Source organism: Chrysochloris asiatica, unplaced genomic scaffold (assembly GCF_000296735.1).
Source record: "Chrysochloris asiatica unplaced genomic scaffold, ChrAsi1.0 scaffold00189, whole genome shotgun sequence".
Lineage (NCBI taxonomy): Eukaryota > Metazoa > Chordata > Mammalia > Afrosoricida > Chrysochloridae > Chrysochloris > Chrysochloris asiatica.
The window spans coordinates 3,018,245-3,043,969 of NW_006408707.1; the positions used below are offsets into that span (position 1 = coordinate 3,018,245).

The 25,725-nt window shown below is 39.4% G+C and overlaps 1 protein-coding gene across 1 annotated transcript in view; it reads left to right on the forward strand.

Annotated features, from left to right (window-relative positions):
• Positions 1-25,725, forward strand: part of EFNA5 (ephrin-A5) — a 399,915-nt gene that overhangs the window by 368,455 nt on the left and 5,735 nt on the right. Inside the window, exons 3-4 of the mRNA XM_006872262.1 lie at positions 24,233-24,298; positions 24,683-24,763. Coding sequence (XP_006872324.1) covers positions 24,233-24,298; positions 24,683-24,763 — 147 coding nt within the window. The remainder of the gene's footprint in view (positions 1-24,232; positions 24,299-24,682; positions 24,764-25,725) is intronic.

Sequence of the window (25,725 nt, forward strand, 5' to 3'; positions counted from 1 at the left end):
TAAACGAGGTTTTCTAGCAAATCAAATAGTAAACACATCTCTCCAAAAGTTTACAGCAGCAATAAAAGTGGGTGACATTTTCATCTAGCATTCTATGATTTTGTCCTAAGTGTTAGCCAGAGAAAATGCAAAAGTAATATTCACGGAGAGTAAGAAATAGCAAATTAATGTCTGAAGATGTCAGGTTCTAGAACCACCTTGGTGCCTTTGGTTATTTGGAGCTGTATATAGACATGAATAGTTTTGGCTCATTCAGTTTCTATGTAATTCATTAAAAAATATTTGCAGTTCCTGTTTTCCGCTAGACAGTGTGTTAGGTTTTATTGTTTTTTTTAAAATAGTGCCTGCTCAGCAGCCTTTAGCGTATTTGGAAACTAGACAAGAAACCAGGAGACAATCAGGTAAATCTTAAGCTACCAGGTATAATAGGATCTGTAGAAGGAGCTAGATGTGGTGACAGAGAAATATGGAGAGTAGAGGTTGAGATATCTCTTAATTAGGTGACTATGAGAGGCCTCTCTGAGGAGGCAGCATGTGATCCCTGGCCTGGAAGACAGGTAGTATCAGAAGGAAATTTTGGTACACATATGAGTGGTTTCTCTTCATAGAAATGATTGCTAAGAGGTTTATTTTGGATTTAAGACTTGATATTAGACTTACTCAAATTATAAATGAGACAAAGCCTACTACTTAAAATTTCAAGTTTAGCCTATTAAAATTACCTTATACATCTGAATTTTCCATTTTATAAGAGTCATAAATGTAAATACTTGGTTCCATTTACAAACTTGATTAATTAAAATCTTTAATTGTGCTCATGAGGAACGTGTACATAGACGAAGAGGTAATCATTCAAACAGAACAAGGGAACACTGAATGGTTTAAAATTGTGAAAGGTGTGTTCCAGGGTTGCATCCTTTCACCATACTTATACAATCTCTGTGCTGAGTAAATAGTCCAAGAAGCTGGATTATATAAGGAAGGAAATGGCATCAGAATTGGAGGAAGACTGATTAAAAACCTGCAATACGCAGATGATACAACCTTGTTTGCTGAAAATGAAGAGGATTCAAAGTACTTACTATTGAAGATCAAAGACCACAGCCTTCAGTATGGGTTACACCTCAATGCAAAGAAGACAAAAATCCTCACTACTGGACCAGTAAGTAATATCATGGTAAATGGAGGAAAGATTAAAGTTGTGAAAGACTTTGTTTTTCTTGGATCCACCATCAACACTCATGGAAGCAGCAGTCAAGAAATCAAACACCATATTGCAGTAGGCAAATCTGTTGCACAAGACCACTTTAAAGTGTTCAAAAGCAAAGATGTCAGTTTGAGGACTAAGGTGTGCCTGATCCAAGCCATGGTATTTTCAATAGCCTCATATGCAAGCTGGACAATATATAAGGAAGACCATAGAAGAAATGGTGCATTTGATTTATGGGAGTGGAGAAACATTTTAAGGATACCATGGACTGTCAGAAGAACAGACAAATCTGTGTTGGAGAAAGTACAAACAGAATGCTCCTTAGAACACAAGATGACCAGACTTCATCTCTCCTACTTAAGATATTTTATCAGGGACATAAATATCCCTGGAGAAGGACATCAAACTTAGTAAATTGAAGGGTCACTGTAAAAGCGGAAGACCCCCAACAAGATAATTGTCACAGTGGCAGCAGCAGTGGGCTCAAGCATAGCAGCACTTGTGAGGATGGCGTAGAACCAGGCTATGTTTCGTCCTATTGGATATAGGGCCGCTATGGGTCAGAAATGACTCGATGGCACCTAACAACAGCAACAACAACAGAACAGTTGGAAAAATAGTGTGGTGGAGTCATCAGACCTCTGCTAACTGCACAAACAGGGAGGAGAATCAAGATCAAAGCTCAAGGATGATGCCTATGAGTTGGAGATCAGATAGATCTCCTGTCTCCAACTTTTTCACCAATTCTGATAGCAACTATCTCTTCTAGCGCCCTTTCTACCTCTCTACTGGGTTTAAGAATTCATTGCAGTGGTGACACAGAACTCACAGACAATATTCATGATTATGGGGTTTATTAGAAAAGTAAGAGGGAGTGTAGTGGTTCCATATGATACGCACTGGACTGCAAACCACAAAGTCCACAGTTCAAGCCTGCCAGTTGCTCTGTAGGAAAAAGATGAGGTTTTCTGCTCCCATGAAGATTTTAAGCCTTGGAATCCCTATAGAAGGTTTCTATGATGCAGAACGGACTCGATGGTACTTAATAACATCAACAGGTTCTAATTCATGAAGAGAAATGACTCAGGATACAGTTCTTCGATCAGAATAGCCTCTTCTCAGCTGTGACCACAAACAGTCTTCTCTCTGGTGCTCATCCTTTCAACCCATGGATCTGGCCTCTGTCCAGCTCAGACAAGTATTACGAAGTTCTTCTAGTTTTGCCAGTAAGTGCCCAGAGGCACCCATTCCACCAGTGAGCAATGACCTGAAAGCATTCGGCTCTCTCATTCTGTGGGTCAGTGAGCCCAGTTCCGCCAAGTGCCAGGAGACATCCCATTGCACCAATGAGCCTCTTGTCCAGAGTTGCTCAGCTTTATCCCTCTGTGGACCAAGAAAGCCCACTGTGCCATCTCCTGCCAGCCTCCTGATTCTGCCTCTCCTGTCTCTGTTTCTCTGCCGCTGCTTCTCACTGCCTCTTGTCTACAGGTGTCATTGTATTCTCTTGCTCACTCTTGCTGTCTCCTTCTCTTTGTCTCTGTCTCCTGGCTCTAGGAGTTTCTCAGTGCAGGTATCTTGGTCCAAAGGATGTGCTTCCATAGTGGCTTTTCTTTTTTGATAATAGCAAGATCCTCCATTCTGTCTCATGCATGACTCATTTTAAACCTTTGTTGTTGTTGCTAAGTGTTATTGAGTTGATTCTGGCTCATTTTAAGTCTTCTTGTTATTGTTAGCTGTCGTTGAGTTGGTTCCTACTCATAACAGCCCTGAATAGAGTTTCCAAGGAGCAGCTGGTAGGTTTGAACCACGACCCTGTGGTCCAGTGCTTATCCTACCACACCACACCAGAGCTCCATTTTAAGCATGTTGTTGTTGTTAAGTGCTGTCGAGTTGATTCCGACCCATAGCAACCCTGTATAGGGTTTTTGAGGAGCAGCTGGTGAGCTTGAACCGCCGACCTTGCTCTTTAAACGGCTTTGCAGTCTGGCGCATTTACCCACAGCGACACACCAGAACTCCGTATTGTAAGCATAGCAGGATGCACAACTGACCAGTCCTGTAGTTAGGGTTCCATATACCTTATTTGCCTGCTCCCATCCCCACAAGGGTGCCATGTGCTTTGTTTACATTATTAGCAAGAGATCCAGTCCCCTTGATGAGTCACAGCACCTCATATGTAAAGTCCCACCCAGTCATTTGGTAGGAGTCACACAGACTATGGCTAGAAGGATCATATAAGGTAATTCACTGCACTGCACTTAATAAGCTGAACTTGAAGATTTAATATATTCTCTTTCCTTTTTAAGTACTTCAATTGTCTGACTAAAACTTCTTCGCAAGGCTACCTAAGTAATCTTTTTAGTTATAATAAATTTAAAAGTATGATGAATCTTTAGTTCTCTTAAAAATTCTATGCAAAGTACTGTATACAAAGCTAAGATTTCACATAGACACAAGTCTAACTCATTCATTTCCTTAAATATTTTAAATTGTAATTACACGTCTGACCTGTTACTCTAATTGGCCAAAGTCCATTTATACTTTCAGAGTAGTAACATTCACAGGTATTTTCTTAATACAAAATACTGGGCTTTCTGGCTTTGATTCCTTTTTAAATGCCTATTTATAAGTTCATTTGTAAACTCTGCTGTGGGTGAAAGACATATGCCTCAACCCTGTTTCGGAGGTTAGCTTCTCTCATATGTTTTGAGGAACCTTAACTTGCTGAGGCTACTCAATGCCTAGAGAATTTCAGCATGGATAATGTGATCTTCACCAGTGATGCTGACATCTCAGAGCTGCTTTTTGTATGTATTATTACTTAAGGAAGCCCTTGGTCACCTAGATTCTAGCATTGCCTTGCCTTCATTCTCCTGTTCACTCAGAAGGGCCTTCAACCCCTGCCAAGGTTGGTCATTTGATTAGATTTCACATAGCTTCGGCTCTAAAGACGCCCGTCTTGCTTTCACTTACTTCTTATCTCTTAGGACCACACATTCTTACAGAGGTTAAAATCATACCTGGCTGAATTTTGTATGTCTCTCCTGGACTTTGGCTGATGATTAGATCACAGTTTCTAAAGATCGTTTCACAGAAGCCAGTAGCCAGAGGAGAGGCACCTTCCCAAGAAAGGGAATTTTGACCCCTTGTGGAATTTGTTATTGTTGTTCTCTCCAATTTTAGTTTGGTTTTAATTCTGAGATTTGCTTCAATATTGGACAGCAAAGTACTCTGTAGATTTACATGTAAGCACTGGACTGCTAACTGCAAGGTCGGAGGCTCAAACCCACCAGATGCTCCATAGAAACCATTTAAAATAGAAATTTACCCAAAGGAAAGGCAAAAGGATACTGAAGAGCAAAGAAGGAACTATTTATAATACCCGTGGACAGCTATAGGCATGACCAGGGTCGCTATGAGTTGAAACTGACTTGACACTTAACAAAAACAAGCTAATTATTCAAATCTTTATTATGATTTATGTTATGTGTATTATGAAAAAGTAATCAGCTCCCCAGAAAGTCAGAATGATTACTGTAAACACTAAGAGAAACCGAATCTCTAGTAGCAGAGATATGAGGTAACCAAAACTAAAAAGCCAAACCAGTTGTTGAGTTGATTATGACTCATGACAACCCCATGCTTATTACAGTAAAACTATGCTCTATAAGGTTTTCATGTGCTCATTGTTTAGAAGTAGATCAATCACCAGGCCTTTCTTCCCAGGTGCCTGAGCGAATGCTAATCTCCAACCTTTCACTTAGCCTCCAAACACATTAATCGTTGGCATTACCCAAGACTCTAACGATGTAACAACAAAATTCTAAAGCACTAAAGCAAAACAATGTAAAATGTGTTGTTAAGGAGATAGAAAGAGATTAGTGAAAGAACCCAGAAGAGAAGTTATTCTTCATGAGAAATGAGGGCGTATTTCAAGTAATAGGGAGGCAGCTGGAATTTTGAGAGGCAAGGAAGGGGCATATGAGGAAAGAAAGACAGGAAGACTCATGTTACTGGGACCAGTATTAATGTTGATTGAGGGAAGGGAATAGTGGAAGAGACAAAGAATGAAATTTTGGGTTGAGGCCAGATTATGGAAGAAAATGGCCACTGAGCCTGGGTTATGCTTTGGAGTGTACACTCATTAACTTTATTAGGAATGGTCCTACTCAGAGACAACTTTATGAACCTACAGTTTACTCCCTATGATTATCTTTGATTTTATTCACTCTTTCAACATTAAATTGTCACCAAAGAAACAAAAGATGCTATCCTGTTACTTGACTCTCTCCTTGATAGAACAGTAGCCTTCTACAGAGGAAACATTCATTCCATTTGGAGGCTGCAGCACAAATGAATGGCTATCCCTGCTTCTCAGTAGGAATGACAGTGATAAGGGAAAACAAATTAAATTATTAACTGAGAGAAATAGTTGATTGGTGTAAATAGAAATTTACCCAAAAGAAAGGCAAAAGAATATTGAAGCGTAAAGAAGGAACTATTTATAATATCCATGGACAGTTATAGGTGTGGACAGGGTCTTTATCTCTCTGTTTTGTTGCTTTCAGTCAGTTCTGACAATAGTGACCTTATGCACAGTAGAATGAAACACTGCCGTCTTGAACCATCTTCACAATGGTTGTTAAGTTTGAACCCATTGCTGCTGCCACTATCCCAGTCTATCTCACTATGGGTCTTCCTCTTTTTCACTGACCCTCTGCTTTATCAAGCATGATATCCTTCTCCAGGGACTGGTCCCTCCAGATAACATGTCCATCCTGGATTCTGGCTGTACTTCTTCCAAGACAGATTTGTTTGTTCTTCTTTTAACATTCTTCTCTAACACCTTAACACAAATGCATCAATTCTTCTATGGTCTTCTTTATTCATTGTCCAACTTTCATATGAGGCTATTGAAAATACCATGGCTTGGGTCAGGCACACCTTAGTCCTCAAACTGACATCTTTGCTTTTAAACACTTTAAAGTGGTCTTGTGCAACAAATTTGCCTAATGCAATATGTTGTTTGATTTCTTGGCTGCCGCTTCCATGAGTGTTGATGGTAGATCCAAGAAAAATGAAGTCATTCACAACTTTAATCTTTAACTCCATTTATCGTAATATTATTTATTGGTCCAGTAGTGAGGATTTTTGTTTTCTTTACATTGAAGTTCAACCCATACTGAAGGCTGTGGTCTTTGATCTTCATCAATAAGTACTTTGAGTCCTCTTCGCTTTTAGCAAATAAGGTTGTATCATCTGCGTATTGCAGGTTGTTAATCAGTTTTCCTCCAATTCTGATGCCATTTTCTTCTTTTTATAATCCAGCTTCTCAGATTTTTTGTACAGCGTAGAGAATGAATAAGTATGGTGAAAGAATACAACCCTGGTGCACACCTTTCCTGATTTTTAACTATTGAGTGATCACTTGTTATATTTGAACAATTGCCTCTTGGTCTATGTACAGGTTCTGGAATACTCATTCTACATAATATTGTCCATAACTTAACATGGCCCACACAGTAGAAAGCTTTGTATAGTCAATAAAGTGCAAGTAAAAACCGTTACAGAATTTTATGCTTTCAGTCAAGATCAGTCTGATGTTAGAAATGATATCGCTTGTTCCATGTCCATGTCTGACTCTGGCTTGAACCTCTGACAGTTCCCTTCTCTGTCAATGTAATGTTGCATCCATTTTGGAATTATTGTTAGCAGAATTTTGTTTGCATGTGCTATTATTGATATTGTCCAGTGATTTCTGCATTCTGTCTTTGGAATGAATGCAAATATGGATCTCTTCTAATCAATTGGCCTGGTAGTTGTCTTCCAAATTTCTTGGCATGGATGAGTGAGTACCTCCAGTGCAGCATCAGTTTGTTGAAAGATATACATTTGTATTTCATCAATTCCCAAGTATTGTTCTTTGCCAGTGACTTCAGCGCACCTTGGACTTTCTGCTTCAGTAGCATTGGCTCTTGGTCGTATACTATCTCTTGAAATGGTTGAACATCAACCATTTCTTTTTGGTACCATGAGTAACTGTGTATACTTTCCATCTTCTTTTAATGCTTTCTGCATCATTCAGTATTTTGCTAATATAATTCTTCAGTATTGCACGTTGAGGCTTTAATGTTTCTTCAGTTCTTTCAGCTTCAAAAATGCTGAATATGTTCTTACCTTTTGGCTTTCTAACTCCAGGTCTTTGAACGTTTTGTTATTACTATTTGACTCTGTCTTCTTGAGCTGACATTTGAAATTTTCTGTCCAGCTCTTGACCTCCTCACTTTTTCTATTTGCTTTAGCATAGCTACGCTGGAGAGCAAGTTTCATCTTGAGTCATAAGTGCTTAATGAATCAAATGTGATCTTTGAGATGGTCTCTAAATCCAAGTTGGGATATGTTCAGAAACATATTTTGGCTGTCATATCCTTTTTTTAAGGAGCTCTGGTAGCATAGTGGCTACAAATCGGGCTACTAACTTCAAGGTCAGCAGTTTGAAACTACCAGCTGTTCTGCGGGAGAAAGATGAGGCTTTCTGCTCCCGTAAAGATTTATAGCCTCGGAAACCCTATACAGGGTCGCTATGAGTCAGAACCAACTCCACGGCACACAATAATAACAACAATCCTTGTTTTAATTTTCTTCAGTTTCTGCCTGAACTTGCATATGAACAACTACTGGTCTGCTTAGCAGTCTGCTCTTAACCTTGTTTTGGCTGATGATCTTTTGACTGTTCCACTATCTCTTCCCACAGATGTAGTCAATTTGATTTCTGTGTATTCTACCTGGTGAGGTCCATGTGTATAGTCATCTTTTTGTTGTTTCAAAAAGATATTTACAATGAATAAGTCATTGTGATAGTGGAAAGAGATAGTGAAAAACCCAAAAGATCATCAGCCAAAACCAGGTTGAGGGCAGATTGCTAAGCAGACCAGTAGTTGTTCATATGCAACTTCTGGCTGAAACTGAAGAAAATTAAGTCACTGGTCTTGCAAAATTGTATCATGCCATGTTTAGCATTGTTTCTGTCACCAAGGCCATATTTTCCAACTACTGATCCTTCCTGTTTGTTTCCAACCTTTGCATTCCAATCACCAGTCATCATCAATACATCTTGATTGCGTGCTTGATCAATTTCATACTAAAGAAGTTGGTAGAATTCCTCAATTTCATCATCATTGGGTTTAGTAGTTAGTGCATAAATTTGAATAATAGTGGTATTAACTGGTCTTCTTTGCAGATGTCTGAACATTATTCTATCACTGACAGCATTATACTTCAAGATCGATTTTGAAATGTTCTTTTTGATGATGTATGTGACACCATTCCTCTTCAACTTGTTATTCCTGACACAGTAAACCATATTATTGTTAGATTCAAAATTGTCGACACCAGTCTATTTCAGATCCCTAACACCTGTGCATTTTTGTGTTTTGTTTTTTTTTTCCATTCTTGACAACTTTATGATCTTTATGCGTTTTATTTAATTTTTGACAACTTGCAATTTTCCTAGGATCATAATTCAGACATTCCATGTTATGATTGTTAATTGATGTTTACAGCTGTTTTTCCTCATTTTGAGTTTTGCCCAATGCAAGTGAAGGGCATAAAATGTACTCCTTTTGCGTCATCATGGTCATCTCCTTTGAGGTAGCACCTCTTCCCTTGGTGTATCTTGAATGCCTTGCAACCTGAGGAGATAATCTTGTGTCACTATATCTTGCAATATTCTGGTGCTATTCATAATATTTTAATATTTGGTTTTCTTGTGCTAACAGTTTTCCACTGTTATAAGATTTTCAGTGGCTAAATATTCAGAAGTAGTCAACCTCTCCTTCTACCTAATCTGTTTTAAGTCTGTATGTTCAGCTGAAACCTATCCACCATGGTTGTACCCTGCTGGTATTTAAAATAACCATTGGCGTAGACTCCAGCCACCACAGTATGACAAACTGACAGACCAGTAATAGGCATTTATCTCTGGACTTGTTTTATGTAGTGCAGTCAGGTTATGCAACTGTAAAGGCCATCTTCATTACCAGCCCGGTACTACACTTCAGAATTTATATACACGTTTGGTCTGTTGTTGTTTGTTAACTGCTGTGGAGTCACTTCTGATGCAGAGCAACCCTGTATAGGATTTCCATGGCTGTAAATCTTTGCTGGAGTGGAGAGCCTCATCTTTCTCCCAAGGAGTGCCTAGTGGGCTTCAACTGTCGACCTCCTGTGGATAGTCTCCTGTTACAGACAGCATTATATTTCAAGATAGATCTTGAAATGTTCTTATCCTACTAAGCCACTGCGCTCCTGTCTTTGGTCTGTTGATCCTCTTTTAAAATAGCATGCTCATACTTTTTAAATGGAGTGCAGTGGCTATGTAGAATAAGCACTGGTCTGTGAATCACAAAGTCAGTGATTCAATTCCACCAGCCATTCCTCAAGAGAAAAATGAGGTTTTCTGCCCTGCAACGATTTCCAGCCTCAGAAATCTTATAGAAGAGTTTTAATCAACATGACAGCACTTAACAAGAAAAAACTTTTTAAATGGATTAAAAGAAAGAACTCACAGAATTTTAGTATGATTTTGAGAAGAAATAGGGTTTTCCAATGCCATTCTACCTTTAGGCACACTCGTTGGCAAAGTGAGCCAATCAGTGGGCTCAAGCATGGCAACAGTACTGAGGTTGGCCCAGGATCGGGCAGTGTTTTGTTCTGCTGTGCATAAGGTCGCTATGAGTCAGTACCGACTCGATGGCACCTAATAACAGCAACACTCACCCTAAGTACATAATCTCACATAAATACCCATTCTGTCATACTCTCTCACAACAAATATGCACAAACAAGTCAAACTGGTAGAATCCAGTTTTTCTAATTCAGGCTAGAAGTCACACCTTTACCCTAGTTTTCCTTATGCCCCATAAATAGCTTTCTATCATGACTGTCCATAAAGTGACCCCTTCCCCGACAGAAGGTGCCCTAGTAGTGTAGTGGATTACAAGCTGGACTGCTAACCACAAGGTCCGCAGTTCGAATCTACCAGTATCTCCACAGGAGAAAGATGAGGTTTTCTGCTTCCATAAAGGTTTATGACCTCAAAAACCCAATTGTTGTTAAGTGCTTTCATGTCAGTTCCAACTCACAGCAACCCTGTAAAGGGTATGCAAGGAGCAGCTAGTGGGTTTGAATCACTGCTGACCTTGCAGTTCAAACCAACCTTGTGTTCCAGTGCATTATCCTGCAGTGCCACACCAGGACTCTATGAGTCAGAACCAACTCAACAGCTCACAACCACCAACACCACCACCCGCCTATAAATTTGTACTCAGAACTAGAGACATAAAAAGTCCCCCACTGGGGTCTTGGCTTATGAAGTAATAAGCAGAAAACTGAAAATGTCAATCTGTAGAAAGTCCTGAAATAGTGCTTTGGGATAAAGCACTGGACCACAAGGTCATTTTGAACCATAAAGTTGGTGGTTCAAACTCATCAGCCACTCTTTAGAAACCCTGTACAGGGTCTCTATGAGTTGGAACAACAACATAGGTCAGTAAGATGATGTTCTAGATTAGAAACTTGTTACCTGAATTCCCAAGTTCATTATAAAAGGTTGTTGTTGTTAAGTGCCGTCAAGTGGGTTCCGACCCAGAGCGACCCTGTATAGGGTTTCTGAGGAGCAGCTGGTGAGCTTGAACCGCCGACCATGCAGTTCAGTCAGCTTTGCAGTTTGGCGCATTAACCCACAGCGCCACACCAGGATTCCTTATAGCCTTCTAAAGTACATCCCACCTAAAACTTTGTAAAATGGGAAACTGAAGCGTAGGTGAGTTAAGCAGCTGGCTCAAAGCAAGAAAATAAATCAGAATGGGAGAATTAGAAGTTCAGAGCATCATTATGTACGCACTCAAACCACTAAGTCACCACCCTTCCTGAGGTCCTCAGCAATCAGGATGAAAGTTGTTATGAAAGGTACAAAGAAATATTAATGTTTTTCTAGGAACTTCTTTGAATGTTATTAACTTAATGACTTATTAGTAATTTACTGTCATGTTGCATTAGTGCTGTATGATAATGACACTGTTTCTGTTAATGCTGGAAAAATGAATAATGGGATTTGTGGCTTTCATGCTTCCCAGTTAACAGTCACTCTGATAGCATATCACAGCCTGTGGAGAAGGAATATTATCAAATGGTTCCTCCCATGAAATTCTAAGACTTCCTCTTTTTGTCTGAGTAGGGTTCCTCTAATGCTTTTGTTGTTGCTACCTTTATTATGTGGCTTCCAGATGAGGATTATTAATCAGCTGACTCAAAGCCACAAAGGAAATGTAAATCTATTCAGCATTGTAGCAACAGCAATCCTCCACTGACAGACTAGTGAGATGCACTGAACAGGAATTGAGCCTAACATGGAAGGCAAGAATTCTACCAGTGAAGCACTATTACCCCTCACCTAGCTGCTTCAAACCAAAAACCTAACTGCTTACCTCAAGTTGATGCCAAGTCATATATTCCATAGCGTTTTCAATGGCTGATTGAAAAAGCAGACTGTCAGACATTTTTTTCTGAGAAACCTCAAAGTGGACTTTAAACTTCCAACGTTTCAGTTAGCAGCCAAACGGTTAACTATTTGCACCACCTGGTCAAAACCACAACTCTGATTTATAGCAACCCTATAAAGACCAAGTAGGATTGCCCTCACAGGGTTCCCAAGGGATCCTGGAGTACTGGTGTGGTGCTATAATATAAACACTGAACTCCTAACTACATATCAGCTGGTCTCAGAAGCCCTCTGCACAGTTACAATGAGTTGGAACCGACCCTGTGCACAATAGAACAAAACACTGCCAAGTCCTGCGCCATCCTTCTTTCTAAGGTACGTTATGACTACTTCCTCCAAGACAGATCTGTTTGTTCTTCTGGTAGTCCGTGATACTTTCAATACCCTTTGCCAACATCATAATTCAAATGCATTGGTTCTTCTGTCATCTTCCGTATTTATTATCCAGCTTTCACATGCTTGTTGTTGTTAAGTGCCTAGTTGATTCCAACTCATAGTGACCCTGTATAGGATTTCCAGGGAATGGCTGGTGGGTTTGAACCTTCAGCCTTTTGGTTATCAGTCTGGTGCTTATCCTACAGCACCACACCAAGACTCTTTACATGCATATTGTTGTTAAGTGTCATTGTTTAATTTCCAACTCATAGTGACCCTATATAGTTTCCAAGGAGCGACTGGTGGGTTTGAACCCCTGACCTTGTGGTTAGAAATCCAGTGCTTATCCTACAGCGCCATACCAGGACTCCCACACCATTTTGTTGGTGTTAAGTGCTGTTAGTCCGTGCTGACCCATAGTGATCCTGTATAGAGTTTTCAGGGAGTGGCTCGTGAGCTTGAATCACCAGCCTTGCAGTTCAAACAGACTTTGTAGTCCAGCACATTAGCCCACAGTGCACCGCACCAGGATTGAAAATACCATGGCTTGGGTCAGGTGCACCATAGTCCTCAAAATGACATCTTTGTTCTTCAACACTTTAAAGAGGTCTTTTGCAACAATGAGTTTTGGATGTATATGTCTGGAGTCTTGGTATGACTATTGGATCAGCACTGGACTGTAAACCATAAGGTCAGCGGTTCAAACCCACCAGCTGCTCCTCAGAAACCCTATACAGGGTCACTATGAATCAGAATCGAGGTGAAGGCACTTTAACAACAACTTTGTTTAAAGAAATAATTAGAAATAATCTTACAGAGAGAAGTTTAAAAGCATTCTCCAATCCAGATTCCTTTTTAGTGTTACCTTAGTAGGCATGATAGTACATGGAACAATTCAGACCCTTCTTCTTCTGTAAGCTGAAGAAATAAGTTTCTTGTCACCAAGCTTTAAGAGTAAAAGTTTACACACACTTATTATTAATGTATATAAAAGCATGATACTTTCCTATTTGTTTAATCCTTAATCAGTATAAAGAAACTAGTCATCAGTCATTTATTTGATGTTGCTAAGGAAAAAGTAATTTATCTACTGAGTCTGTTGTCAAATGCCATGGAGGTGGTTCCAACTCATAGCAACCCTGCATAGGGTTTCCAAGGATTAGCTGGTGAGTTTGAAACGCCGACCTTGTAGTCCAGTGCTTTATCCCTCAGCCCCACACCAGGACTCCCTACTGAGGGTTGTTGTTAAGTGCCATTGAGTCGGTTCCAACCCAGAGTGACCCTGTATAGAGTTTCCAAGGAGCAGCTGGTGAGCTTGAACTGCCGACTTTGCAATTCAAATGTCTTTGCAGTCTGGTGCATTAATCCACAGTGCCACACCTGGACTCCCTATTGAGGGTCGTTGTTGTTGTTGTTGTTGTTGTTGTTGTTGTTGTTATGTGCCGTGGAGTTGATTCATAACAACCCTGTACAGGGTTTCCGAGGTTGTAAATCTTTACAGGAACAGAAAGCCTCATGTTTCTCCCGTGGAACAGCTGGTAGTTTCAAACTGCCGGCCTTAAGGTGAGGCTGCTGGAATTTAAATAATACTTAAATTGTGATTTGCTTTGAGAACTTTGTCTGAGGGGCTAAAGAGACTGGAGGAGGAGGCAGCAATGGGTGGGATGGGAGGTACTTCCCATTTTCTCTTTTTTGTCTGAGGCTGCACAGCTGGAATTTATTTTACTTCCCTTGCCCTGAACTTTCCTCTAATTATTTGTTCCCTATTGAAACCAAGTTTTAGTTTGTGGAGTACTATGGGAAGCATACCCCTCTTTTTGTTTTGTTTTGTCCCCCACCCCAGGTTTTAAAAAGTAACATATCCCCAGAGCTATAACAAAGTATACAGTATTTACACAACAATTTTAATCTCTCGAAAGGCTTTCCACCTTTACTCACTCAGTAATCTCATGCCCCATTTTTATACTTGAGGTTTTGACCTTACCCGGCCCACTAATTTAAGTCTTGAGACACTTGCTGGCTGTAAAAGTTGAAATGTGTTGGCAAATTTAGCCAGCTGCTATGGCTGCTCTGAAGATGCAAGTTTGATAAATTGAGAGCCATGAGCAAGTACAGATGACTTCTAAATCTCAGAAGGCAGAGTGGTGAGATTTAGTCATCATAATTTAGCTGATGATTTTGTTCTTAATATGAAAATAAAGTGATTGAGGTGTTTTTAAAAAGGGCACATTGCCAGTTGCAAATTGTTGCTGGGCTATTCTTTCCTGACAAGGGGCCTAATTTTTGTCTTAAGAATTGTCCTGCCAGTCTGGTAACCATTTCCCAAGAAGCCCATATGGCTTTGGTTAATCTCTATCCTATTCCCACCTCTTCTTCTGTTCCCCACCCTCCATCCACATACACAAAATGAATTTTATTGATTCATTAAATTCTAGGAGACATTTCAATAGTACCATTTATTTAAATTGGCTTTACTTTTTCAGCATTTATTGTGAAAGGAATATTAATGCTTAATTCCGTCTTCACCTGCCTAATTTGCATATATTTGTGTTGTATGTTAAACCACATGAAAAACCTACAGGGGAAAAATTGGTCTCTGCTAACAACTAATAGCCTATCTTTTCTTTTGACTTGCACAAATTGAGAAATATTGCCTGTGGCAAACATAATGGAAAACTGCATTTTTAATGCTCCCCCACATACTCATTTCTTTAAAAAGAAGAAAGTGGCTGATTAGTCTTAAAAATAAAACTTCCCAAAGTACCCAGATTGACATGGGACACAGAAAGAAGGATTTTGGCTTTTAGAATTAAGATTTGAGGTTAGATTAAGTTAGGCAGAAATATTAAGCTTGATTAATCAGTACAGTCTTAAACCTGAAAATGTGAAAGGAATAGAAGAGTTTGAAATGCCGGAGCCTTAGCCCTCTCTTGATGAATGTTTGGTCCTTTCTTCAGGAGGGAAAATGTTTGTCACTTTGAATATAAACATTTGAGTTCTTTGACTGTACAAGGATAAGTCAAGCAGTATTGCTGTTAGGGTTCCAGTTCATACATGCACGGGTTTAGTCCAAACAAAACATGTTTAAGCATGTCTCTGTGATTGGTGGATGGCTGCAGACAAATTCTGTCAGTAGTACAATTCTCTCAGTCTCATTAGGGTGCCTTCAAAAAAGATAGTCAGAACTGATTTCTGAGGGGATCTGCTGGGCCAATTAAATTTAAGGCAGAGACGTCTGCTCAGAAGGTTATGGCAACTGTATTTTGGGATTCCCAAGGGGTATAATCTTGATAAATTTTATTGAAGGATTCAGGATGATCATAGGGGCTTATTATGAGTACATTTTCAGAGAATTGGAAACTGCATTTCTACTGAAAAAGGCCAGTAAAGTTGCATTGAATAATTTTTTTTTTCTTCTTTTTTTTCCATCACTACAATGTACCTGCTCATTCTTCAAGGGCAACAAGGGCTGTCCTATGAGAGTTTCATAGGGAAACCTTATCCCATCCACCCTACAGCCTTGATCTTGCCCCTTCCGACGTCTTTTTGTTCCCCAATCTCAAAGAACGCTTAAAAGGAACATGATTTGAGCCCCTCCAGGATGTCAAAACTGGCATTTTAAGGTGTTGTAAATCGAAGAATGCAGAATTCTTCAGGGAAGGGATTAAAGAGATGGAAACATCGCCTTTAGAAGTGTGTAGGCCTAGATTAGAGGATATATCAAGAAACAGTAGTTTCACATTTTGATACTTTTGTTTAATAAAGGTTTCTATGATTTTGTAGCAATACTCTACTTATCCTCATATGTATTTATTTTGATGGTCTATGTAAAAGATAATTGAAAGAAGTTTTTTGATGCTAAGGCACTTATTTTAACATATGTTAATTTTTAAATTTTCAGATATTTTTAAATCTCCCTTTTATTATCTGTCTTTCATATTTGAAGAAAGATATTCTCTCTTAAGATTTCAGTTTGTAATTTGTATCAAAACACATTTCATTCACCTAACAATTTGAAGTTAAAGGGAGACATGCTAATTGCAAAGGAACAGTAAAGATTGTCTATATTAGGAAAAAGCAAGGGAAGGGAAATGAAAAACAGTGTTTAGTTACTGGAGTAAGAACACATAGATATGCATTGTAGCATTTATTGAACAGCAGTTCCTAACTGTCTCTCTGCAAGATGTATTTTGAGTGGATTTGTAATGGTAGCTTGAAATATAAACTAGTGAAGGCTCCAGAAGATTTAAGTTTCTGGGAGTAAGGGCATGGTTGTTCATAAGCAGAAGAGTTTAGTGTTTTTAGTCCTTAGGTCTAAAGTCTACCATAAGAAACCTGTGATTTAACAGAATTCTTTGTATGCAGCATTGTATCCATGAGCTCTTGAGTAACACATTACCACCAAATTTAGTAGCTAAAACATTGACCATTTTTATGTCATAGTTTCTGTCACCCAGGAGTTGAATACAACATAGGTTGGCCCTCCAGTTCTGGATCCCTCAACAAAGGGATGCAGTTCCATACAGGTTGTTGGACTGTTGACTGACTGGAAGCCTCTTTCCATCCCTTGCCACCTCTACTCCGTAGAGTATCTCACATATGGCAGATTGCTTCAGGATCAAGCAAGAAGAGGGTTCCAGTGAGAGAGAGAATGCTGACAAGAAGAAAGCCACAGTCTTTTGTCACCTAATCATGGATGTGACATCTGTCTCATCACTCGGCTGTGGGCTGTTCATTAGAAGCAAGTCACTAAGTCCAGCCTACTCTTCAGGAAAGGGGATTTCATTACACAAGCACATGAATACAAGTTGCTGGGAACCATTGAGACCTGTGCAACAGGCTGCCTTGTCTGTCTTATAGTCAGGTGTGGTATGCATATTAAATGCTAAATGCAGATTTTTAGAGTACTGATGTGGGACATTGAGTATCAAGTTGGTTGATGCATGATAAGTTCTGTTCACCTAAACTCCAAGAGACCAAGGAGCACTCTGGCTGCACTTCTTCCAAAATGGATCCATTGGTTCTTTAGGCAGCCCATGGCACTTTCAATAATTTCCTCCAATACCTCTGTCTCCATCCCTGACATCACTGCCTCTCGGGGTAGGGTCCCACTCTCTGTTCTTTTCACTTGATGGTTCTAGTGACCTCCACTCCTGGGCTGCAAAATCAATCACTCTCCTCCTTTTGTCAAGAAAACATCTACCTCAATATTTCCTACCATTACAGTCAGTCCTGATGGCAACTATTCATTATTGTACCACAGAGTCTTATCTCTGTTTCCTTTTACAAGCCTGGTCCCAACAGATTGGAATCAGTCAGTGGTCTTCTACCTTCCCCCGCCCCATCTGGAACCAGGCTCCCTCTTGAAAGCTTATAAGCCAGTCACTTCTTACCTTTATAGGCGCCCCCATTTTGAGTAGGCAATGTTTAAATTGCCCATCACTGTCAACCCTATGTACTGAGAGGGTGGGAGTGATCGTCGCTGTAAAGATTTGTTCCCTTTTTTGAGCTACTACATCCATAAGTATAGGTAAAGTTCATCAAATTGTAGCAGGTTACTTTTTTTTTTTTTTTTTATCCTCTCTTCTTTCTTCTTCTAGTCGAGTTCTGATCATCCAGCCATCGAAGCCAGGTCAAGTGGTACTATCTAGAAGTATGGGTGTTCTTGTGCATCTCCCCTCACTTGTTATCAGCCTGACGCTTCACTCTTAGCTCTAGTCCTCTGTGGCCATGTCACTGCCTCTGGGCCCAGAAGTCCTTGGGTCTTGACATATTGCTGGCCATCCAGGTCTCCACCTGGCTTCTATTCTATTGAATGTGGTTGGGCTCACAACTTCATTGCTGTTTTTTCCCCCTCTTCCCCTTATCGGTGACCAACGTGGTCACCAGCCAGACTGCATGCCTGCTCATATATTCCCCTTGAGTCTCAGTCTTGGAAGGGGGTTTGCTCTGAGGGGTCCCAACCACTTGCCTTGATGGCTCCTGGGTGAACAGCTTACTTGTTCTTATAGTAATCAATCAGACTGCTGTTATTATTTTGGATTTTTCCTGCTGGTCTTTCTATCACGGAGTATCTTCTGTTATTCTAGCCACTCCAGGCTGGTCTACTCATCCTTTCCAGTGGAAATTTTCTACCTCAGGCAGTTCTGGATGGGATTTTGGATTCCACCTATGGTCTTGTGCAATGTAAAGGCTCCACAGGAAGCCTCTTTCACTGGGCAACTTCTAGCCCCTTTAAGGTATTCCAATCAGTTATAGGCTGAAGACGGACTTACAAGCTTTCTGTAGTGATGATTCTGGCTACTCCTTTCAACCCCCTTCAAGTGTCTATTTTACAGTGGTAGGCAAGGGAAACCAAGATTCAAAAGACAGCCAAGCATCTTAACATTATTCCCTTCTTTTACCCCTTCAAACCATGCCTCAACCCCTGTATCCCAGAGCTCTGTTGTTCCAAGGTTGTGTATACATCATCATTTACCTCTGTCCCACTTAGCCCATGCGAACCTGCCTAACTGTGCTCCCATCAGCCTTGTTCTTCCATTCCCCTCGCCCTTCTTGTGTATTGCCCCTTCCTACCCGCCACCACACACACCCAAGCTTTGCTGTATCTATTCCCTACCCTGTGCTCTATCTTTCCCTCCCTCCCCTCCTTTCCTATCATACATCCTGGTGATCAGCAAATATATATATATATGTATTTCCCCCTGCCTTTTAGTGTGGGTTCTTTTTCTTACTCTTTTACAATAATGGTCCTATGCAGTATTTCTCCTTTTGTGACTGACTAATTTCACTCAACATAATGTCCTCAAGGTTCATCCATGTTATTCGGTGGCTTGCCACTTCCTTGTTATTCTTCAGTGTAGCATAATATTCCATTGTGTGTATGTACCACAATTTGTTTATCCATTCTTCAGTTGATGGGCACTTTGGCTGCCTCTGTCTTTTTGCTATTGTAAATACTACTGCTATGAACATTGCTGTGCGTATATCTACTAGTGGTATGGCTCATATTTCTTGTGGGTAAATACCAAGTAGAGGAATTGCTTATTCATAAGGTATTTCTATTTCCAACCTTCTGAGAAAGCGCCATATTGCTTTCTAGAGTGGTTGGACCATTTTGCAATGCCACCAACAAGGTAAGAGGGTCCCAGTCTCTCCGCATCCTCGCCAGCATTTATTTTCCTCTACTCTTTTGATCTTTGCTGTTATTGCTGGTGTGAGGTGATATCTCATTGTTGTTTTGATTCGCAACTCTCTAATGCTAGTGGACCCGTCGCTGGAGAAGCATGTCATGTTTGGTAAAGTGGAGTGTCAGAGAAAAAGAGGAAGACCCCCAACGAGATGGATTGGTTAAGTAGCAGCCTCTATGGACTCAAGCGTGGCAACAGTAGTGAGGTTGGCCCAGGATCGGGCAGTGTTTTCGTTCTGCTGTGCATAAGGTCGCTGTGAGTTGTACCGACTCGATGGCACATAACAACAATAACAAATGGCTAGTGTTCGTGAACATTTCTTCATATGTTTGTTGGCTGCCCGGATCTCTTCCTTGATGAAGTGTCTGTTTATGTCCTGTGCCCATTTTTTAATTGGGTTATTTGTCCATTTCTTGTAGAGGTGTTGTAGTTTCCTATATATTTTAGAAATGAGTACCTTGTCTGATAAGTTGTTGCAAAAGATTTTTCCCATTCTGTGGGTTCCCTTTTTGCTCTTTTGGTGAAGTCTTTTGATGCACATAAGAAAAAAATCCCTTTTTTTGGAAAGCACTCTAAATTCATGAATGTATGAACTAGAACTCTGGTAGGAATACTTTTTTAATTTGTACTACATGAAGTAAAGCTATATTCTCACTTTCTTAAACCTTGCATAAAAAATTTAAGAAATTCTGATCTATGGAAAAGGTTATATTTCTTTGTTTTATTTTTCAATGTGATAAGGTTGTTGTTGTTGTTAGATGCCATCAAGTTGGTGCAGACTCATAGTGACCCCGTGCATAACAGAATGAAACACTGCCCAGTCATGGGCCAACCTCAGAATTGCTTCTATGCCTGACCCCATTGCTGTTGCCACTGTGTCAATCCATCTCACTGGAGATCTTCTCTTTTTCTCTGACCCTCCATTTTACCAAGGATGAAAAAGGATTGGTAAAGTATGGGAGACAAAGTCTGGCCATCCTGGCTGTCAAAGAACACTCTGGCTGTACTTTTCCAACATAGATCTATTTGTTCTTTTGGCAGTCATTTCTCCTCCAACACCATAACTCAAATGCAGCAGTTCTTGTATGGTTTTCCTTATTCACTGTCCAACTTTCACATGCATATGAATAAGGTTATTGAAAATACCATGGCTTGGTCTGGCACACTTTAGTCCTCAAACTGACATCTTTGTTTTTCAACACTTTAAAGAGGTCGTTTGCAGTAGATTTGCCCAATGCAATACATCATTTGATTTCTTGACTGCTGCTTCCATGAGTGCTGATGGTTGATCCAAGCAAAATGAAGTCTTGGACAGTTTCAATCCTTTCTCCATTTATATGGCTTTTGTGTATTGGTCCGGTGGTGAGGATTTCATTGAGATGCAACCCATACTGAAGACTGTGGTCTTTGGTCTTCATCAGTAACTATTTTAAGTCCTCTTTGCTTTCAGCAAGCAAGGTTGTATCATCTGCATATTGCAGGTTGTTTATGAATCTTCCTCCAATCCTGATGCCACGTTTTTCTTCATATAACCCAGCTTCTTTGATGACTTGCTCAGCATGCAATTTGAATAAGTATGGTGAAAGAATACAACCCTGGTGCACACCTTTCCTAATTTTAAACCATTCAGTGTTCACTTGATCTGTTTGAACAACTGCCTCTTAGTCTATGCACAGGTTTCTCATGAGCATAATTAAGTGTTCCAGAATACTCATACTTCAGAATGTTGTCCTTAGCTTGTCATGATCCACACAATTGAAAGCCTTTACTTTGTCAGTAAAACACAGGTAAACATCTTTCTGGTATTCTCTGCTTTCAGCCAAGATTCATCTGACATCAACAATGATAATCCCTCATTCCATGTCCTCTTCTGAATCTGGCTTGAGCCTCTGGAAGTTCTCTGTCAGTGTATGGTTGCAGCCATTTTTGCATTATCTTTAGTAAAACTATACTTGCATGGGATATCAGTGATATTGTCCTATTAATTCTGAATTCCGTTGGGTCATTTCTCTTTGGGATGGGCACAAATACAGCTCTCTTCCAGTCAGTTGGCCAGGTAGTTGTCTTCCAAATTTCTTGGCATAGACGAGTGTGTGCCTCCAGTGCCACATCAGTTTGTTGAAAGATTTTAATCAGTATTCCATCAATTCTCAGCGTCTTGTCTTTGCCAATGCCTTCATTGAACCTTGGACTTCTTCCTTCAGGATCATTGGCTCTGGATTGTATTGCTACCTCTTGAAATGGTTGAGGATTGACCATTTCTTTTTGATAAGTGACTCTGTGAATTCCTTCCATCTTCTTTTGATGCTTTCTGCATCCATTGAGTATTTCACCCATAGAATCCTTCAGGATCGCAAATTGAGGTTTGAATTTTTTCTCAAGTTCCCTCAGCTTGAGAAGTGCTGAGTTTGTTCTTCCCTTTTGCTTTTCTAACTCCAGGTCTAGTAAGTACAAAAGTTAAATTCTAATGAAGCACATCCTCTCAGATTAGCAAGTAGTTAGGATAATCTCATGATCTCAAACTTGAGGTTGTAGAATCACCCTATTTAATGTAATATTGTTCCATGTAATCCTATGAGTGTGTTCTTCGCATAAATTTTTCTAAGGATTATAATAATGATAATTATATATAAGCAGTATGATAATCACAATGTGTCACAAGATATCAATCATGTTATCGTTGCTGTAGCTTTTCTGGTGACTGAGAAGGATGAGAAAGTAATGGAGAATGTTAATGTCAACGTATATAAAATACAAATAACATTTTTATTTTGTTTGAATGCAAGCACTTTTGATATTTCTAATTCACAGAAAATGTGTATAGCTCAACCAGGATCTAAGGCTAATTTTCTGCCCCTTCTTGGCTGCTGGTGGGAGAATTCTTTATTTTCTGAGCAGCTTATCATTTGTTGCTGTTTAGTTATTCCATTGTGTTCTCCAGTGATTTTTATGTCTTAGATTTACAGGATTTCTGTTAACCAGAAATCTGAAAGACCTTGGATTTTTCCAAGAAGTTCCTTACTAAAACGATTATATATTGCATCATGCTTTGAGTTGCTGTTAAGTGTTGTCGAGTTCCAACTCATAGTTACCTTGTATAGGGTTTCCAAGGAGCAGCTAATGAAGTATGAACTACTGACCTTGTGGTTCAAACCTGCCTTGAGGTCCACTGCTTTATCCCACAGCACCACACCAGACAGTAGCTTCTGTAAAATCAGCTATTGCATGTGGCAAATCAAGTTCATGAACCTTGAAGCAGTTTCATCTCAGCTCAAAAACTATAGAATGGCAGTGCAAATATTCATGCGTCACTTCCCATGAATATATCATGAGATGTCTCAAGAGCCAATGAGTTTTGCTAATGAGTTGGAGTCACCTATGTGTACTGTATTTGTGACATACACATTTGCAGTTGGGGTCCACAGGAAGGACACCATTTCCTGGATCAAACCACAGAGTGCAAATATTGTGCCCTAAATAACACACTAGTTACTGTAAATGTCAGTAGAGGGAGTTTTTCCGACTTTGATTTAATGAAAGCCTACAGCAAAGCCAGCTGTTAGCACTTCTTAACTGCTTGTCAGAGCGACCAGAAGGGGGATGGGGAGGACCTAAAACTTTTCTGTATACTTTTATCTTGAAATCTTAAGACTTTTCAAGTGTTGGATAGGAACACTGGGGCCCCTTTAGTACTTGGTTTCTTTTAGGTAGTGAATTTATAAGTTCTTCTCCTGAATATTTTCATGGACTTGGATCCTACTCTAGAGAATGTGGAGATTCATGTAAAAGTAGTTCGGTGTTTGTGTCCTGATCCACTTGCCTGCAAAATAAGTATTTTGCTTTCCAAGACTACCCATAATAAAGGACAAAAATAAAAGAGAAGGCATACCAAACACCCGGGCCCCTCTGTCACTGGTGGTATTACAAAACTAATTGTGAGCCATGTGGGTTTTGATTGATGTCATCTGCGTTTTCTGAACAAAGAAACCACTTGAAGCAAATGCATAGAGAGGAAAGCATGCAGCCCTCATTTCTATAATTTTTGTCATTTCTAGAATGCATTAGTGGTTGTGAAGGGTCTTACAGCCTTCGGGAATCCCTTTGACATTACCCCGTGCGTATTGAGGGGAGATAATCTTTCAAAAGTAGGGAAAGTTTGCAGTCTTATTATCTTGAAGAGGAGAAGAAAGTTTCTTCCTCAAATGATTTATAACTTGAAACATGTTGTCATGTTTCAGTAAGCCCACTTTATTAATTCCATCCTTCTCTGTAGCAAATTAAAAAAGACCATTGCAACATAGTACTTTCTCAATAGCATATTGTATTTATAATAGCATGATGGAAGTTGCCGGGCTTGGTTTAGTCATATAGAATGTGAAGCCAAGTTCTGAGTAAAGCCTCTAATTTAATTACCTGAAAAGCACTGACAGACAAGCTTTCAGGACAGACAAAGCTTTGCTTTCCCCAGCAGAAACAGGTCATGTTCAAATCTGCTTTGTAACTATCTGTTACTAGGTTTTGCTAGCACTTTCACCTTGAGTCTCTGGAGTAGTAGTTATTTGAAAACAAGACTCAAGCATTCTTTCTGAGAAAATTGATAGCAAATCAAATTAAATGAAAGTGCCTTTGGAATAAAAAAAATCCAGAATATTTCTGCAAAGATCACCCTCATTCTTTTATGCCTGTTTCTTTCTTGTATTGAACAGAGACAATAGAAATTAGGAAAGTAGCCCTTTCAATATATGTCTATATCAATCTGAAAAGTACTGTTTTTTGAACTCTGGTAAAAATTAGAGTATGTTCTTCTGGTTCAGGGAAATTTTTATTATAGACTGTTTGCATTTGAAGAGGAAACCTAATCTCTCCTTCTCTCTCCTCTCTCTCTTTGTCTTACAGCATCTGCAATCCCAGATAATGGAAGAAGGTCCTGTCTGAAGCTCAAAGTCTTTGTGAGACCAACAAGTAAGTTCACTAGGGTAAACTGCGCATGCTTTATCGTGTGGTCTGGTTCACAGCAGTGAAAGTTTTTTTTACTATTCAATCCTGTGTGGTATCTGTTTTGTATATCAACACCCATGTTTTAGTTTTCATCGTATTTTTTTCTCATCATTCTTCATGATGCTTTTATTTAAGTACACAGCACTTGCTAACTTGTTGTTTCTTAGATTGTTGTACGTGCATAGCAAATGGGAATAATACTGGCATTTGGATACATGCCATTGATTGTAAAACAATCTCTACATAAATAAAAGGAAAAAAAATAGAGAGAAAGAAAAAAAGAAAGAAACGGGAGTTTAAGGGTGTCTTCACTAACATATTTGGCTGTTATCTCTATTTTTGTTATAGATAGCTGTATGAAAACTATAGGTGTTCATGATCGTGTTTTCGATGTTAACGACAAAGTAGAAAATTCATTAGAACCAGCAGGTTAGTATGCTTAGAGAATCTCTTTTAACAAATGCATCTATCTCTGATGCTTCAGTACTTTTTTCCTTTCTTCCTCTCTGCATGTCTGCATGTTATAGTTGCTCTGCTTTTGCTCATTGCTAGCAATGCTAATATTACTTATAGTCTACTTCATTCCTCCAGTATTTTTGTGTAATGCATGTTAGATAGAATCTGACTTTTGTTTTTTGGACATGGGTTTGTTATAATGCATTATCCTAATTTATAAGCCCCATCAGGATGCTAAAACCTCACTATCTTTTACCATATTCTCAGAGCATGTCGATAAATCACTGTGCATATTAAAAGCATTGTTTTCATCTACAATAGAAAAAAATTATCTACTGTATTATGTTGATAAACTTTTATGTTCTGTCCATCTCCATGGATAAGAGTGATAAAACTTGTATATTTAACACTAATGAACAAAATACCAACTAATTCAACATAATTGACTCTTCTATAGAAATTTACAACCATCATGAACTTACATAAAGAACATTTCAAATGTTTTTTGTGCTATTCTCAATAGCAAGTTGTATGAAGAAGTGTATTTATGTTGCCTCTTTATTACCCAAACGCACACACCTACTGCTTCTATAAATGTACAAGTAGTCTGTTGAGTCAAATGTGGTCCTTCATTACTAGGGCAAAATAAGGATTGAGAATAAATACATTTTTGTGTTATTGAATTTCACACACCTAAACTTTCCCATCTTCTGGAAAAAAATTTAAAAATCTACAAAGACACACATTGAAACATTCACACTGTAACATACTGTGGATGTTGTAAACCTGGAAACTATCTGGATATAAATTCAATCTGATTAGGGTCTTTCTATTGTTTCTCGATGCCCTGTATGATGCCCTTCCTGTGGTTTCCTTTTCTTACCACACCTGTTTGAGATCTTGTCTCCAATGTCCTTACCATCTCCCATGACCAC